This window comes from Tursiops truncatus, chromosome 20 (assembly GCF_011762595.2).
Source record: "Tursiops truncatus isolate mTurTru1 chromosome 20, mTurTru1.mat.Y, whole genome shotgun sequence".
Taxonomy (NCBI): Eukaryota; Metazoa; Chordata; class Mammalia; order Artiodactyla; family Delphinidae; genus Tursiops; species Tursiops truncatus.
In genome coordinates, this window is record NC_047053.1 from 17073499 (window position 1) to 17089459 (window position 15961).

Sequence of the window (15961 nt, forward strand, 5' to 3'; positions counted from 1 at the left end):
CGTCCCTTCCTCCCTCCGCTCAGAACCCACAGCTGCGAAGCTGCCCTTGGGCAGACACATGTCACCACGGTCCAGGGCTCCGTTTCCTAGACTCGAGAGGCCTGCAGCAGAGTGGAAGGGCTTGAGAGGCAGGCAGGCAGGCCTGCATCCAAATCCTGGCTCTGAATGTCCTTGGGCAGGTCACTTAATTGTTTTGAACCTCAGTTTTCTCATCTGTGAAATGGGAAGAGTAGTGCCTCTGCTCTGGAGCACCCAGATTTTGTGGGGCCTGAAGCTCTTGCAATGTGTGGAGTCATCCTTAAGGTGAAGGATCTTGTTGTAGCTTCCTTCTGCACACTTTACAAAGCACATGACCATCTGAACACACTGGCAGGGCCCCTCCGGAGCACGTAAGTGTCCTAGACGTTTGTTTCATTGGCTTCACGTGTACACATCTACCTGGTAGGACTATGAAGGATCAAATGAGCTAATATGTGTGGAACTCCTAGAACAGTGCCCGGCCCAGAGTAAGGCCCTCGTAAGTGTTTTTTTGATTTTTTTTCTTTAATTAATTAATTTATTTTGATCTGCATCGGGTCTTAGTTGCGGCATGAGGGCTCTTTCATTGCAGCATGCGGGCTCCTTGTTGCAGCAAGCAGGCTTCTCTCTAGTTGTGGCGTGCGGGTTTTCTCTCTCTAGTTGTGGCGCACGGGCTCCAGGGCGCATGGGCTCTGTAGTTTGCGGCACACAGGCTCTCTCGTTGAGGTGCACGAGCTCAGTAGTTGTGGCACACAGGCTTAGTTGCCCCATGGCATGTGGGATCTTCGTTCCCCAGCCAGGGATCAAACCCACATTCCCTGCACTGGAAGGTGGATTCTTTACCGCGGGACCACCAGGGAAGTCCCCCTCATAAGTGTTAACTTTTAGTCTTATTACCTCTCAGGGTTGTCGTGAACTTTAGGTGTGTACAGTGTTATGCTTCGGCGCCATGCTCGGTACTGGCAGATGTGTTCATTCACTAGCTCACCTAATAGTGCACACGATGGGCCGGGTCCCTGTTGAGGTCTGGGGTCAAATGGTCCCTCCTGGCGCTTTCAGTCTGGGAGGGGTAATCAGGCCATCAGTTAATTACACAAATACGCAATTCCAAATGGAATGGTGATGGTGTGAGAAGGTGAAGATGTGCTAGGTGATCTCTAGGGGAGAGAAAAATGAAATCATTTGACTTGGGATATAAGGAAAGGCCTTTCTTGATACATTAAACGAAGGAAAGGATTCTTATTACTTTAATTTCAGCATGTCCATCATGAAGGCAGTCTGGCACAGTGACCAGGTCCAGCTAGAAGCTAAACAAATGTTATCTTGTTTGATCCCCTAGACAACTCTGAGATGAGAGAATGGAGACCAGGTGGGAGAGGGGGGTCTTACCTGAGCTGATGTATGTACTCAGTGGTAGAGCTGGGATTCAAACCTCCACCCAACTGCCTTCCTGCTCTCTCAGCTACACCACATGGCTGACACAAACGCACAGATGCCCTTGTAGGCTCATGTGACCTCAAGACGTTCTCAGAGGTCACACTACCACTACTTCCAAAGTGGCTGTGACCTCCCTGGGGTATCAGACTCCAAGAGCAGTCAGTCTCCCAGACTTGGAAAGCGCTCCTGGTGTCCTCGGGCACCTGCATCGTGAGTGTAGCTCCACCAGCCCAGCTCCCATGGCCATAGACGCCAGCCCTGTCCTGGCTTTCTGGTCTACCCACTTGGTGCACTTATTCCTGCAGGGGCCATTGATGCTCTTTCACTTGTTACCTTGGAGGCCTGGAGGGGCTCACAGCGTGAGGTACAAGATGCACTCAAACCATAAGACAGAGATCAGAGTTCAAAAGACAAGTAGGGAAGCAGGAGGAGCCCAAGTATTGGGCCCAGAAAACCACAGCAGGGGAATAAGCTTCTTCCTGGGTTTGACAGGCGTGGCAAAAGGGGGGATAGGAAACATAGCGCCCATGATCCAATGGAGGGAAGCAGGTAGGCAGGCACGGGGCAGGATGGGGCCAACATTCCTTAAGCACCTACAGTGTGCCACCCACTCTGCTAGGTGCTAGAAACCTGTCATTGAGAGATCCTCTTAGCAATCTTGGGGTAGGTGCTTTTGTCTCCATTTCTCAGATGTGAACACTAAGGCTTAGAGTGTCAGATGAGCTTGTGAAGACTCATCCCTGAACCTGACAGGAGTTTATGGAGAGGGTCATGACTGAGGAGACAATGGGCCACACAGTAGATGGAGTTTTCTATGGAAATATTATTTTATTTTATTTTATTTTTTTATAAATTTATTTATTTATTTTTGGCTGTGTTGGGTCTTCATTGCTTCTCAGGGGCTTTCTCTAGTTGCGGCGAGCAGAGGCTACTCTTCTTTGCAGTGCGTGGACTTCTCACTGCAGTGGCTTCTCTTGTTGCGGAGCACGGGCTCTAAGCTCACAGGCTTCAGTAGTTGCGGCACACGGGCTCAGTAGTTGTGGCTCGCGGGCTCTAGAGCGCAGGCTCAGTAGTTGTGATGCACTGGCTTAGTTGCTCTGCGGCATGTGGGATCTTCCCAGACCAGGGCTCGAACCCGTGTCCCCTGCATTGGCAGGCGGATTCTTAACCACTGCGCCACCAGGGAAGTCTGGAAATATTATTTTTGTAACCAACATTATTGTTTTTAAATACAGAAACGTGTCATATTTCTATTAGCCCGCGTTAAAAGCTGAAGCAAATGTGTTAAAATTGTGTGTGACAAAAGTATGTCTGTGGGAGACGAGACTTTTTAAAAAGTGTCCAGGGTTGTAGTATTTGTGCATGAAACTCAATGCCAGGGTAGTAATGACAAGCACACTCATATTGAGGTCGTGGGAAGCAAGCGCCTTAGAGACCTTACTGCACGAGACAGATACAATTTTATTCCCATTTTACAGCTAATGGGACTGAGGCTCCGCTGTTAAACAGGTTGCCTGAGGTCGCCCAGCTGGAAAGTGGTGGATTTGGGACCCACAGTCAGGTCTGTTGGAGAGGAGAGAGGCAGCCGTGTCCTAGTCCTGCCCTGAGCGGGCTCTGACAGGAGCCGGGGAGCTGACGGACCGAGCTGAGGTCTGGGCGACAGAAGCAGCGACCGAGCTCTCAGTGCCAGGTGTGAAGATGAGAGTTGCCACCCGGTTACCGTCCAGCTGGCCGGCCCCTCACCTGGCACCTGAGACGGCAGGCAGTGCGCCCTGCTGGCTGGGTCCAGACTTGTGTCCGAAAGCAGTTGGCCGTGCCAGGTGGTGGGGCTCCTTGGCTTAAGCCCTCACACGCTGAGTCACAAGCAGGAAGAAGTCCACTCACCGGAGCTCGAGTCCCCGGACCTTGGCTGGGAGCTGCCCTGGGGCGGGCTGGTGGAGAGACAGCCCCGTCCCTCCTGGAGGAGCTCAGCCTACGAGGATGTAGAGACCCACAGCGATGCGTGCTCCAGCTGTACCCCAGGAGGGGGCAGCGGATTCCGCCCTGGGGGGCGGAGGGCAAGCACAGGGGACTGGCTGCACCAGGCTGGGCTTTGAAGGCCGAGTCCTGCTAATCGTCCCAAGAGCTTCCCTGACACCTCCACTGTGTGCACCCCACCGTCTCCACCTCCAGGCCTCCCACCCACCCCGGATGGGTCCCGTTTCCTGACAGGGCTCAGCCAGGCACTCATTCCAAGCTGCGTGGGGGGCACTGGAGATCCACCTGGTCCCTGCCTCCAAGAGCTTTATTCTAAGGGGAGAAGGCAAGACCATACCCAGGAAAATTGTCAGTAATGTAAATGCAGACAAAGAGAAGTGCCTTGACGGGACTTCCCTGGCGGTCCAGTGGGTAGGACTTCGCGCTCCCAATGCAGGGGGCCCGGGTTCGATCCCTGGTCGGGGAACTAGACACCGCATGCATGCTGCAACGGAGTTCGCATGCCGCAGCTGGGAAGCCTGCGTGCCGCGGCTAGGACCCGGCACAGCCTAAATAAATACATATTTTTATAAAAGAGAGAAGTGCTTCGAAGAAATTACAGAGAGTGAAGGGGAGGGAGTGGTGGGGGGGGTGGTCATCTCTAGAGGGGACTAGAGACATAAGGGATGGAGGCGGGTGAAGCTGGGGGTGGGGCCAAAAGCAGAGAAGTGTAAAGGTCCTGAGGCAGGAAAGAGCTTGGTTGATTTGAGAGCCGGCAAGAAGGCCACCGCGGCAGGCGATGGAGACGGGGGAGGGGGGGGGGACTGGAAGGTGGGGCAGAGGCGCCTGAGAGGAAGGGGCCGGGCGGGACGGGGTGGGGGAGTATAGGGTTTATCCTGGGTGTCGTGGAGGCCAGGTGAAGGTTTTCCCTTGGGAAGTGACAAGACCTACTTGGTGTTTTAAAGAGATCCCCGGGGTGGGCGGAGGGGGGCGGGTGTCAAGACCGCACTGGCATCAAGGTGGCCAGTAAGGTGGCTGTGCGTTCGTCCAGGGAAGAGGTGGTGGCAGCTTGGCCAAGGACGCTGACAGGCAGGTGGGTTGGGTGGTGAGAGGAAGTGAGCTTGGCTGATGTTGGGGGGAGGAAGGAGTCTTGAAGGACCAGCCTGCGGTTCTCACCTGGGCTCCTGGGTGGATGCTGGTGCCCTGTGCTGAGCTGGGCTGCAGCGTGGGGAGGGGGATTGAAGGAGGCACCGGGTTCGGAGGGAAATTCAGCAGTTGGTTGTGGACATGTGACTCGAGATGCCCACTGGAGGGTGAGTTGAAGACGTTCACATGCAGTGATGTGCGTCCAGATCCCCTTTAGGTCAGAGCCCCTCCCTCGTTCTCCCATCTGCCGGGAGCGCCGGCCGCAGCAGGCCCTCCCCAGGCTGCGGCCAAGGCCCAAGATTACAGACCCTTCCTGGGGGCATCCTGCATCCCACGACTGGTCCATGTGGGGATGCGAGGGTTTCGTCCCCTTGCCTTTTTGGGGGGACAGCTCTGAAGGGCCATCCCAGCACCAGAGCAGCTGTGGGGTCGTCTGAGACCTCATTAACAACTGCATTGCTGTCCACCTCTGCCTCTGCTCCGTCCTGCTTCCCTTGCTGCGTTGATCCCTAACTCCCTCCTCGGTAAACTTCCTCCACGGACGATTGGATACAATAGTTGGAACCTCGGAGGAGAGGTCCAGGCTGGACATAAACCTTTGGGAGCCCTAGGAAAAAGAGAAATCACTCCTTGGGGAAGAGACCAGGAGGGCCGGCATCCTAGAAGCCAGGCTGAAAAAGTGAAGGGGCCAGGTCCACTGGGTCAAGTGCTGCAGTGAGGTGAGGACCCACGTGGCCCTGGTTTATTTATTTCCACCCTGTGGGGTTTAGGGAGGGATTTTCAAAGCCAGGGCATAATCTGGTATGGAGATGAACTAGTGGAGAAAGGGACATTGGTGATGCAGAGCGGCTGGGCGTGAGGTGGCCGCAGGGACAGAGAACCTTCAAGGGGGCGGCGCCCAGGATCTGAGGAACGGGGTCCATCTGGGAACCACATACTGCAGCGGTCAGAAGGCAGTTAAGGCACCTGCACAGGTGGGTGTGCAGACGTGTGGAGGGGACAGGAGGCGGGTCTCTTCCGGTCGCTTCTATTAAGCACAGTGTCAGTTGCGTGTGAGCAGTGGGGAGGCAGTGCTGGATGGAAAGGAGGAGAACCGACTTAGCCTGATGGCTCCCAACTAGCAAACGGCAAAGGTGTGATTCAAACCCAGCCGGAAACTAACTTAAAAAGCCTGGGCTCTGGGCTTCCCTAGCTGGAGAAAGCACAAGGAACAGCAAAGGTGTCCGTTACCCGGTCAGCAGGTAATAGAGGTAGCAGCAATACAGATAGGTATGGAGCTATCCCGGTGCTAAGTATTTTTGTGAATCGCCGTCAGATGCATGGTCTGCTGTGCCACTGGCCTACATCTGTAAGTGTTCTTCACGAGTTATTTCATTTAACACTCAGCTCCCACCCTGTCCCTCAGTCACCCTGTAACACAGATACAGTTGATCCTCATTTTCTGCAGATTCCATATTTGCAACTTTGCTTACTTGCTAAAATGTATTTGTAACCCCCAAATTAATACTCACAGTGTTTTCGTGCTCATTTGCAGACATGCTCAGGGATGAAAATTTGAGTCGCCCGACTGAGGTCGAACAAGATGTGACTCTACTTTTTAGCTCATTCTGTAAACAAGTGTCCCTTTAACAGTCTTTTTCGTGCCATGTTTTTGCATTTTTGTGGGTGTTTTTTGGGGGGTGGGTTTCGCTGTTTAAAATGACTCCCAGATGTAGTACTGAAGTACCGTCTAGTGTTCCCAAGCGCAGGGAGGCTATGATGTACCTTATGGAGAAAATACGTGTTAGGGAAGCTTTGTTTAAGCATGAATTATAATGCTTTCGGCTGTGAGTTCAACGGTAATGAATCAACAACATCTAATAACGTGTGTCTTTAAACAAACACGCATAAAACAAAGTTATGTATTGATTGGTTGACGAAAATGTTGTGATCAGAGGCTGGCAGGAATTGACTTGAACGCCAGCTATGGGAAGCAGAGCTGAAGCTTGAGCCTGGCTGGCCGGGCGCTCGAGCACTTCCCGGCCATGAATGTGTCCTTGTGGTCCAGTGAGACAGCAGGGGGCCCGGCCTGGAAGAAAGGTTTCTTTCTCAGGGCAGCCCCTCCCTCCCCTGCGCTGGCCTCCTCTGGGCTCGGCCTCACCAGTGTCTGTACCTGAACACAGCGGCTCCTTCAATCCATCTGGCTGCAGCCACTGAGCCCTGCCAGGTTGCGGTTTTCCCCTAAGTGGGAGAAACACTGACTCAGTGTCCTGGGGCCAGGGCCTTTGGTTTCCCGTTGCCCAGCCCGGCCCCGGGAGGGAAGGCACAAACGAGGTGTGTGTGCCTGAGAGGGAGGCCAGCTCCAGCCTCCAGATGAGCCCAACCCACCAGTTTATTCAGGGGCAGCCTGGCCCTGCCCAGCCCCCTTCACTCATGGGCTGTCATCGTGAAGAGCCCACAGCCCTACTTTTCTCATTTATGGGGTGGCTTGTTTGTTGTGGGTTTGGGGTGTTTTTTTAATCTCCAGATAATGTAGGAGAAAATTGTGGGGGACTGTGATTTCCAAGTAGAATTACAGGCCCTTCAGGATATGTCCTTCCGACCTTAAAAAAGATGTAAGGTTGTGTGCATCCACTCCCAGCCTTTTCTGAGTTTGTCTCCTCTCAGGAGCTGGCTAAATTCCCGAGATTAATGACCTCCACCCTGGAGCATCCCTGGTGCAGGTCCTAAGTGCCGGCTGAGAACAGAGATGCAGGGAGAGCTCACAGGACTGTGAAGAGGGGCCGTGACCACGGAGAGGGGGCTCAGAGGGCCTCGGGGCCCCACCCTGCCAGAGAACAGATGAGGGCAGGCGGTGGGCAGGCTACAGCCCAGATCGGCTCTGGGCAGGGTCGCGGTGACCCAACAGAGAGTGCAGCCTGGCTGCCAAGCTGTAAAACCGAGAAAGGAGCCTGGGCTTGTGTTCGGGGCTCATTTGAAACAGCCTCCGCACTCCTGTGGGGAGTGGAAAGAGCTGGTACAGAATGCCACAACCCTCCCTGAGCCTCTGTATACAGAAACTGCCGCCCAGGGACACAGCTGTCACAGCAGCCGAGGCAGCGTTTAGACCCCAGCATCTCAAGAGAGCGGGGCCTCTCTGATGACTCACACACCCAGCACACACGTGTGCACATGTGCCGGTGCCTGGCAGGGCACCCTCACCCCTCTTAGCGCACAGCCCTGGGTGTCCAGTGGTGCTGGGGGGAGGGGGGAGGGCGGCGCTCTGCATCCCCTTCTTATATTTCCAGGTGGCTGGCCTGTGGTTTCTGCTCAGTGAACGTTGTTTGAATAAATGAATAAACGAGTGAATGCATGAGTGCATGGCCTTGGTTCCACTGTGGTTGCTTTGGGGAAGTTATTTTACAAATCTGAGCCGCCCTTTCTTTGCTGCATCAGTCTCTGGGATCAGCTCCCTGGGTCTGAAGGCTGGCTCTCCACTTACTGGCTTTATGTCTTTGAGTAACCTCTTTGAGCCTTAGTTTCCCCATCTGTAAAATGGGGATAATACCTGCCTCATAGGCTTGTTGTGAAAGTTAAATGAGTTAATGTCATGTGAAGCCCTTAGAACAGAACCTCATGCACAGTAAGTGTCCTGTAGGTGTTTGCTATTCATATCTTTAAAATGAAGATAATAACATCATGTTGTTGTTGTGTGTGTGTGAGTGTGAGTGTATGTTGGGAGCCTGGTGCATTGTTTTCCCAAGTGTGTTCCTTACAACACCGAGTCCTCTTGTTGTTAGAAGTTAAATGAGAAGAAGAGATCCTGTCCAAAGCTGGACAGCCTTGAGAAAACCCCAGGTTCAAACAAAGCGAAGAAGGTCTCTCTCCTGCTCAAGTGCTCTGTGACGTCTCCAAGGGGGAACCAAGAGTTCCGTCTGCGGATTCGACCACAGAGCCCATTTTTGCTTTCACAGTAGGATGGGGGCTCCACAAAATACATTTTTGGAAGCAATAAATATTTCTTTTTTCTTTTTTTTTTTTTTTTTTGCGGTACGCGGGCCTCTCACTGTTGTGGCCTCTCCCGTTGCAGAGCACAGGCTCCGGACGCGCAGGCTTAGCGGCCATGGCTCACAGGCCCAGCCGCTTTGTTGCACATGGGATCCTCCCGGACCAGGGCACGAACCCGTGTCCCCTGCATCGGCAGGCGGACTCTCAACCACTGCGCCACCAGGGAAGCCCAATATTTCTTTTCTTTTAAATTTTCTTTTATTATTTTTTTTATACAGCAGATTCTTATTAGTTATCCATTTTGTACATATTAGTGTATACGTGTCAATCCCACTCTCCCAATTCATCCCACTACCACCACCACCCCCGCCCCGCTTTCCCCCCTTGGTGTCCATACGTTTGTCCTCTACATCTGTGTCTCTATTTCTGCCTTGCAAACCGGTTCATCTGTACCATTTTTCTAGATTCCACATATATGAGTTAATATACAATATTTGTTTTTCTCTTTCTGACTTACTTCACTCTGTATGAGACAGTCTCTAGGTCCAACCACGTTTCTACAAGTGACCCAATTTTGTTCCTTTTTATGGCTGAGTAATATTCCATTGTATACATGGAATTGCATACAGTACAGTAGGGAGCCTGACAGGAGGCCAATCCCGACATACATTGTGTTCCTCACAGCAGCATAATTTATGTTTGAGGCATGGAAATCATGAAGCCAAGGAGTCATTTACTCTCAATGAAGGAGAGGGGAAGACTTCACATGGCAGTTCACACCTGAGTGGGGTTTTGAAGGATGAATAGGAGTTTGCCTAATGGACAGAGGAGGCAAAATGTTTGATACTCAAACAGCATCCCCAGTCTACTTTCAACCACCACCCCTTTCTGGGGTCAGTGTGGACCCTTCTGCCATTAGTAAGCTTTGTGACTGTAAGTCATTTCTTCTCTCCAGGCGTCAGTTTTCCATTTGTAAAATGGGATCCCTTCCAGCTTTAATGTGCTGTGATTTCATGTCTATATCGGCCTAGATGATATTAATTTCTAAAGAGTTCCCTTATTTGCAAAACACTTTCCAAAAGTTTTTGACCTTCTTTTAATGCACAGCCCAGCCTTACAAAGTTGTACTCTGTCCATTTGACTGAAGAGGAAAGCGAGGCTTGGTGAGCTAAAGTGACTTGCCCTTTGCCTATAAGTGGCAGAGCCAAGCCTCAAATCCAAGGCCTCGGACTCTGAGTTTGGGGTTCCACACGACCTCTAACTCAACTCATAAGCCTAAAATCCATCTGTGGGTTGCACATAAATGATCCTTGGTGGACCACTGGCCTCACACAGGCCCTGTGTCTGATATTACTGCTGACAAAAGGGGAGAAGGAGTGGAGACCATTGTGCGCCGAGGATGCCAGGCTCCACCTAAAGAAGTAGCTTAAGGGAAAGAGGTAAGCAGGGTGCCCTGTGAGAGGTGGAAGGCAGGACCTTGAGGACTGATTGTCAAGGGAAAGCTGTTTTAGCCAGACAGCAGGGTAAAGTCCAGGACAGCAGGCAGGGGCTCAGCTGCTCTTTCCAAAGCAAAAATTGGTGCCTAAATCCAGGGTGAAAATAATCCCCTGCCCCCAAAGTCTTTCTGTCCTGCTTCGGTTTCCTTCATAGCACGTGTCGTGGACATCATCCATTCATTTATTTGTTCATTGTCTGACTTCCCCCACTAGAAAGCAAGGGCCACAAGAACTGACTATTGATTACAGCTATATCTCCAGCTGGAACAGGGTCTGACCCATAGAAGATCGTGATTAAATATGTGTGAATGAATGACGGAATGAATGAATTAATGAACGATGCCTTGCCCTGCGATCGCTCCAACTCCTGATGTAGTCAGCAAGCCTTTGGCAAAGTATTCAATTGTTCCCAAACTTTGCGGCATTGCAGTCACCTGGGAATCTTTAAAAACGGCTGGTGGTGGGTGGGGGGCTGGGGGGGTGGGGTGGGGGGGGAACTTCCCTGGCAGTCCAGTGGTTAAGATTCCACGCTTCCACTGCAGGGGGTGCACGTTCGATCCCTGGTCGGGGAACCAAGATCCCACATGCCACGCGGCACGGCCAAAAAAACAACAGCAAAAACCAAAAACGGCTAACGCCTGGCTTCCACCCCAGCCACTTGGATTCATTTGCTCTTGGTGTGACCTGGGCATTGACTTTTTTACGCTCCCCAAGTGAGGCTAGTGTGCAGTGCAGTTTTGGAACTGTGGCTTCACTGTTCACTCCTAAAATCAGCGATGTGGGCTGCCAGGTCTGGGAGGGTGGGGGGAGGCATTTGAAACAGAGGAGACTTGTTTATGCTCTCAAGGGTCTGCAGTCACCTGATGTTACCGAGAGTACAGGAAAGGGAAGTTTTCCCTCCTTGTCCTCTCCTGATGCAAGTCAAAGAAGACCTTGTTCCATTTCCTCCTCACCTGCCACCATCTCCTCTTAGATGATTGGATGAGTCAGAGGAAACGAGGTTCTCTCACCATTTTCCCCTCTTATTGGGTTTGTGTGAGTAAGAAAACCCATTGTTTACGTCTGCACAGGTTGACAAAAATAGAGCTCAGCCTTTCTGAACACTCAGCCCAGTTCTAGAGTCAGTAAGACCTGGTCCTGCCCCGTCTGCTCCATGTCCAGCCAGACATCACACAGGACCCCAGTCCCCAGGGCAGACTGCTGAAGGCATCCTGGCCGAAGGACAGCCACCAGCCCCGAGGTGTTTGCCAGTGGAAGGGGGCTCATGTTTCTGGGGCTCACACCTGGTCCAATATCTGCTCCTGGGAGAGCGTGTGCTGTAGGATGGGAAGTAATGTGCTGTCCAAACCGCAGCTTTCCAGAGGAAGGAATGGTCCCAGATGCCTCCTCTTCCCTACACAGTGCAGACCCCCTGGACAGGCCCCTGCTGGAGTGGAAGGGCTCTGTTTGTTGCAAGCGGCAGATTGGGAACGACTGGGAGTCGTTGTTTGGCTAATGTCAACACTGGGTAAAGCTCAGAGAGCTCTTTCCTGTTACAGTGATGCCCTTTATGCTTAGCCTGGCCTTCCATATGGCCCCAAACATGTGCAAAACGTTGCCTCTTTACACCCTCTGATGTTGAGCTAACTCCTGCGTGGTGACAGCAGAAGGAAAGTAGACATAGGTAGATAGCTGGGGTACAGAGAGAATTTACTGATCTCTTCCCTCACCTGGATCACCCAGATGACCATGTGTTTTCCGCCCCCGTAAGTTTCTGGAGGATCGTTAACGCCTGCTTGTCAGTGTTCTGTTGGCTTTTCTCTGGCTTTGGCATTCAGCGTCATGGGAGTATTCTGGTATCAACAATGGCAGAATCAGTTTCCTGACATAAAAAGAATTAATCAGAGGGACTTGCAGTCTAAAAATTACTCTTGGATACATTCCCTGGGAGAGGGTTTCTGATTTTTTTTTTAAAGCCTTTATTTATTTTTAAAATATTCCTTTATTTTGGCTGTGCCAGGTCTTAGTTGCGGCATGCGGGATCTAGTTCCCCGACCAGGGCTCGAACCCAGGCCCCCTGCATTGGGAGAGTGCAGTCCTACCCACTGGACCACCAGGGAAGTCCTGGGTTTCTGATTTTAATGAGATTGTTCTTTCTCTTGATAAGACAAGTCAGACCCCTTAGGAGACTCGCAGCACCGGGCAAGCACTGTGAGGGAGTAACCTCCCTGCCACTCCCCACCCCCAGCCTGTCTGACCCCATCAGTAGGAAGGAGAGGGTCCGGCACTGGCAGTCAGGAGCCTGAGTTTCAGTCCTTGCTTATCTGGTATCTCACTGTGTGGCATTGGACAAATTCCCAGCCTTCTCCGAGCCACTGTCTTACCATTCATAGAATGGGGGACAAGTACTTTTGATACTTACCCAGAGAGTCTTCCTAGCTTAACATGGTTAGAGTCTATGACATCTAAAACACAGCTATGCTAAGGGACCAGAGTAGCTACCTCAAGACCCTCCTTGTCCCAGCCTCGTAGGTGGGGCTGTCTCAGAGACAGAACTATATTGCTTAATAACTGTGTCTCAGGCCCCTCTTGATCAGATGACACTGAGTCCTCCATGTGCCCTAGTCTGGGCTGGAGCCCTTAGTTCCCACATTCCATTTCAGAAACAGTAGTTCCCCACACCCCCTCCCGCCCGCCCCGAAACTATCACTGCTTCCCTGAATACTATGCAAGATGACAGGGCCTCTCCAGAAAGTCAATGGCCTCAGTTCTCCTGAGAATTCTAATCCTCCTGAGGTTCTAATCCTCCCCCTAGTTCCTCGCCAGCTTCTTGCCATATGGTAATTGATAATGGCTACTGTTTATTGAGCACCTGCTATGAGCCAGGCCCTGTTCTAAGTATTTTATGGGTCCTGATTATCTTCATCGTCACACCAATCCTAAAATATGTACCACTATTATCTCCCACTTACAGATGAGGAAACTGAGACACTGGGAATTAAACCTGTCTGGAGTCATCCGGCTACAATGTGGTAAAGCCAAGAAATGACCCTCAGTTCTGGCTCCAGAGCTCTTGCACCTAATCACTGGGTCAGACTGGGGCTCATTCATGCCACTGGGAGTAACTAGCGGCTGGTATTTATTGAGTGCTTGCAGCTCAGGAGGCATTATAATAACTACTTTTGTTTTTGTTTTGTTTTTTGTTTTGTTTTTGGCTGCGCGGTATGTGGATCTTAGTTCCCTGACCAGGGATCGAACCCACGCCGGCTACACTGGCAGCGCGGAGTCTTAACCACTGGACCACCAGGGAAGTCCCCTAGGCACTTCTTTTATCATTCCATTTACACCTCACAACTGGAAGAGGAAAGGTCTTGTTTCCATTTTATAAAGTTGGAAAACTGAGGCTCTGAAACATTACATGACTTCCCCACGGCAAATTGTAGAACTGGCAGGCTTCAACTCAGTGTGTCCGATGCTAATGTCTTGTGACACTCCTCTCTGTCATGCTACTTTTCAGGACAAATACCTGGAGATGCTCCCCACCCCACCAGTTTGGGGAAAAATAAAGAGGGACCACTAGCAGCCCCCATCCATGGAGCTCTGGACCGTGTCCATCACGCTCCCCCCTGGTGGGGGTAGGGAAGCCAGGTCTGACTCTCCACTGACCTTCTCTGGGAGAAAGCCAATGATCACCTTAGGTTTCTGCTTCTCTTCCCCAGTTCTGCGTGACCCTGTCAAGTGACCTGCTTTCTGGAGCCCCACACTGCTTAGGGGCAACATGAGACGCGGAAGGGTAAAGGGGAAGCCGAGATAGAAACCCTGAATTCAGCCCCACCCTAAAACCTCACCTAAGGCAGCTGAGCTAAGGCCTCAGGTTGGAGCTGGGAAGGCAGAAAGAGCAGGCCCAGGGTGCATGGGCTCATTCACACACCACACCTTTGATGAATGCCTAAGATCAAGTGTACCCACCGGGCCAGGGTGCAAAACAACCCATGAGGTGGACTGTGCCATTCCCATTTTACAGATGAAGACACTGAGTCTGAGACGTTATATGACTTGTCCTAAGACTGACAGCTGGCAAATAGGATTCAAACCCAGGTCTGTCCGATTCCAAAGCCAGTGCTCTTTCTGGTACACCACAGCGCTCCTGCGTGTTTAGGGACTGTGGGGGTGGACACAAACTAGGGTGAGAAACAGCCTGTGGCCTCCGCACATAGATCTCTGAACTGCAGGGCATAAGCAGGGAGGAGAGGGCCAGCTGTGATGGAGTTTCCACCTCACCCACACTACCCCAGCCTCGCCCCCACATGTAGCCCTTGCCAGGAGGCCCCCCTCTGACTAATACTGTCCTTTTTGGAGAGTCCCCAGCAGGTCTGGGAACCCCAGTGGGATGCTTTGCCTCAGAGACAGGCCCTGGTAAACAGAAAGGTAGCTGGGAATTTATTTGCAAGGGAGATACTGGGGAGAAGGAAGTTGAGAGCAGAGAGCCAGAGACAAGGGGGCTGAAAAGCTGTGTGTGTGTGTGTGTGTGTGTGAGAGAGAGAGAATTGGTGTTGTACGAAAGGGTCCTGCCCATACCAAAATGCCACCTTGTTGGTCAGTGAGGACTCAAGGACAGCAAAGGTGGCTTCATACGGGCCTGAACCAGACAATTAGGAAGATAAATCCGCTCCCCACCCTCCCCCAGTTACACAATACAACGTCAAGTCAAAGGGAAACCACACTTGCAAAATTTGCCGGTTTACAGTTTTCCTTCTTTTAATCCGGAGCATAATGAAGAGTTATGAGGGGGCACATTTTGGACTTAAATTATATGTACTAGGATCCAACAGAAGGAGTCCGTTCCTTCTTTTGTTTTTTAGTTCTTGTTGCCGCTTGGTTCTTTGTATTCCCGTACTGGTTATAAAGACAGTTTTGACTTTACACGAAAAGATTGGGAAAGTTGTAGGTGGGATTCAGGATGAGAATCAATTTAGGAGTCACCAGACTCAGGCTGCTGGTGGTGGCGGGCTGTTGGCAGGTCTTCGTTCGCGTCCGCAGATGTGAACCAGGAAGCGCGGACAGCAAACTGAGAGTAGCCTGGAACAGGCAGCGGCGGCCACAGCGCCCGCCCGAGAGGCGCTTGAATTTACAAACTTCGTCTCCCGTAATCCCAAGGTCCCGGCCGCCCAAATCCCTGCAGCAGTAACCTTGCTGCGCGGGCTCGACAGGGACCCTCGCGAGCTCCACCTCCGGAGCGTCCCCTGGGGCCCGGTGAGGGGTGCAGTGGCCCGGGCCCGCCCCGCGGCCACGCGGCCAATGGTCGGCGCCGCCCCAGCCACCTGCCCCTACCTTAGGGGGCGGGGTTACCTGGGCCCCGCCCCCCGCGGCTCGGATTCCCTGGCCGCATTTCCTCCTCCTCTAGCCCCGCCCCCAGCGCGAGGCCCCGCCCCTTCGAACCCTGAGCCCGGGCGCCTTGTGATGTCACGGCAGCTTTGATACAAAGAGCCCTTCGGCCCACGCGGGTCTCCCGGCAACGAGCGCGGGTGGGGGCGGGGCCGGCGCCTTCAACTGGTGCCGAACCCGGCAAGCAGCCGCGGCTCGGACCGGACTGTTTCTGCGCCCTCCGCTCGGCCGGCCGCATCCCCGTCGGCCCCGCCGACCCGCGCCCGCCCACTTCTCGCCCTTCGGCAGCACACCGACCCGCGGCCGGACTGGGGATGCGCACCCCGCCGGTCCCCGGGGGCCAGGTAAGCGGCGGCCGGGAGGCTCGGGGTCGCGGGGCTCCGGCGACACGCACCTGGCCCGGCCCGCGGCCCCGCCACCGGGGAAGTTGCCGGAGCGCGGAACTTAGCCCGCCCCGGCAGGGTCCGCCCTGTCGGCCCTTGCCGGGGAGGTCGGGTTACCTGCCCCCGGCTTGCTGGGCCAGAGCGGGGAAGTCGCCCCCCCGCCTCCCCCTCCGACCCTCTGCCGGCACCCAGGTG

The 15961-nt window shown here is 53.0% G+C and overlaps 1 protein-coding gene across 5 annotated transcripts in view; it reads left to right on the plus strand.

The window, feature by feature from the left end:
• The window catches only part of RAB11FIP4 (RAB11 family interacting protein 4), a 113927-nt gene that overhangs the window by 60078 nt on the left and 37888 nt on the right, over positions 1-15961 (plus strand). The window contains exon 1 of one of the 5 annotated variants that reach the window (XM_033846533.2): positions 15487-15727. The exons of 3 other annotated variants lie outside the window; for them this stretch is intronic. In XM_033846533.2, the coding sequence (XP_033702424.1) occupies positions 15698-15727 (30 nt within the window). In that variant the 5' untranslated portion in view covers positions 15487-15697. Of the gene's footprint in view, positions 1-15486; positions 15728-15961 lie in introns of those variants that run through there. One more of the 5 variants, XM_073798404.1, reaches the window with a different exon arrangement.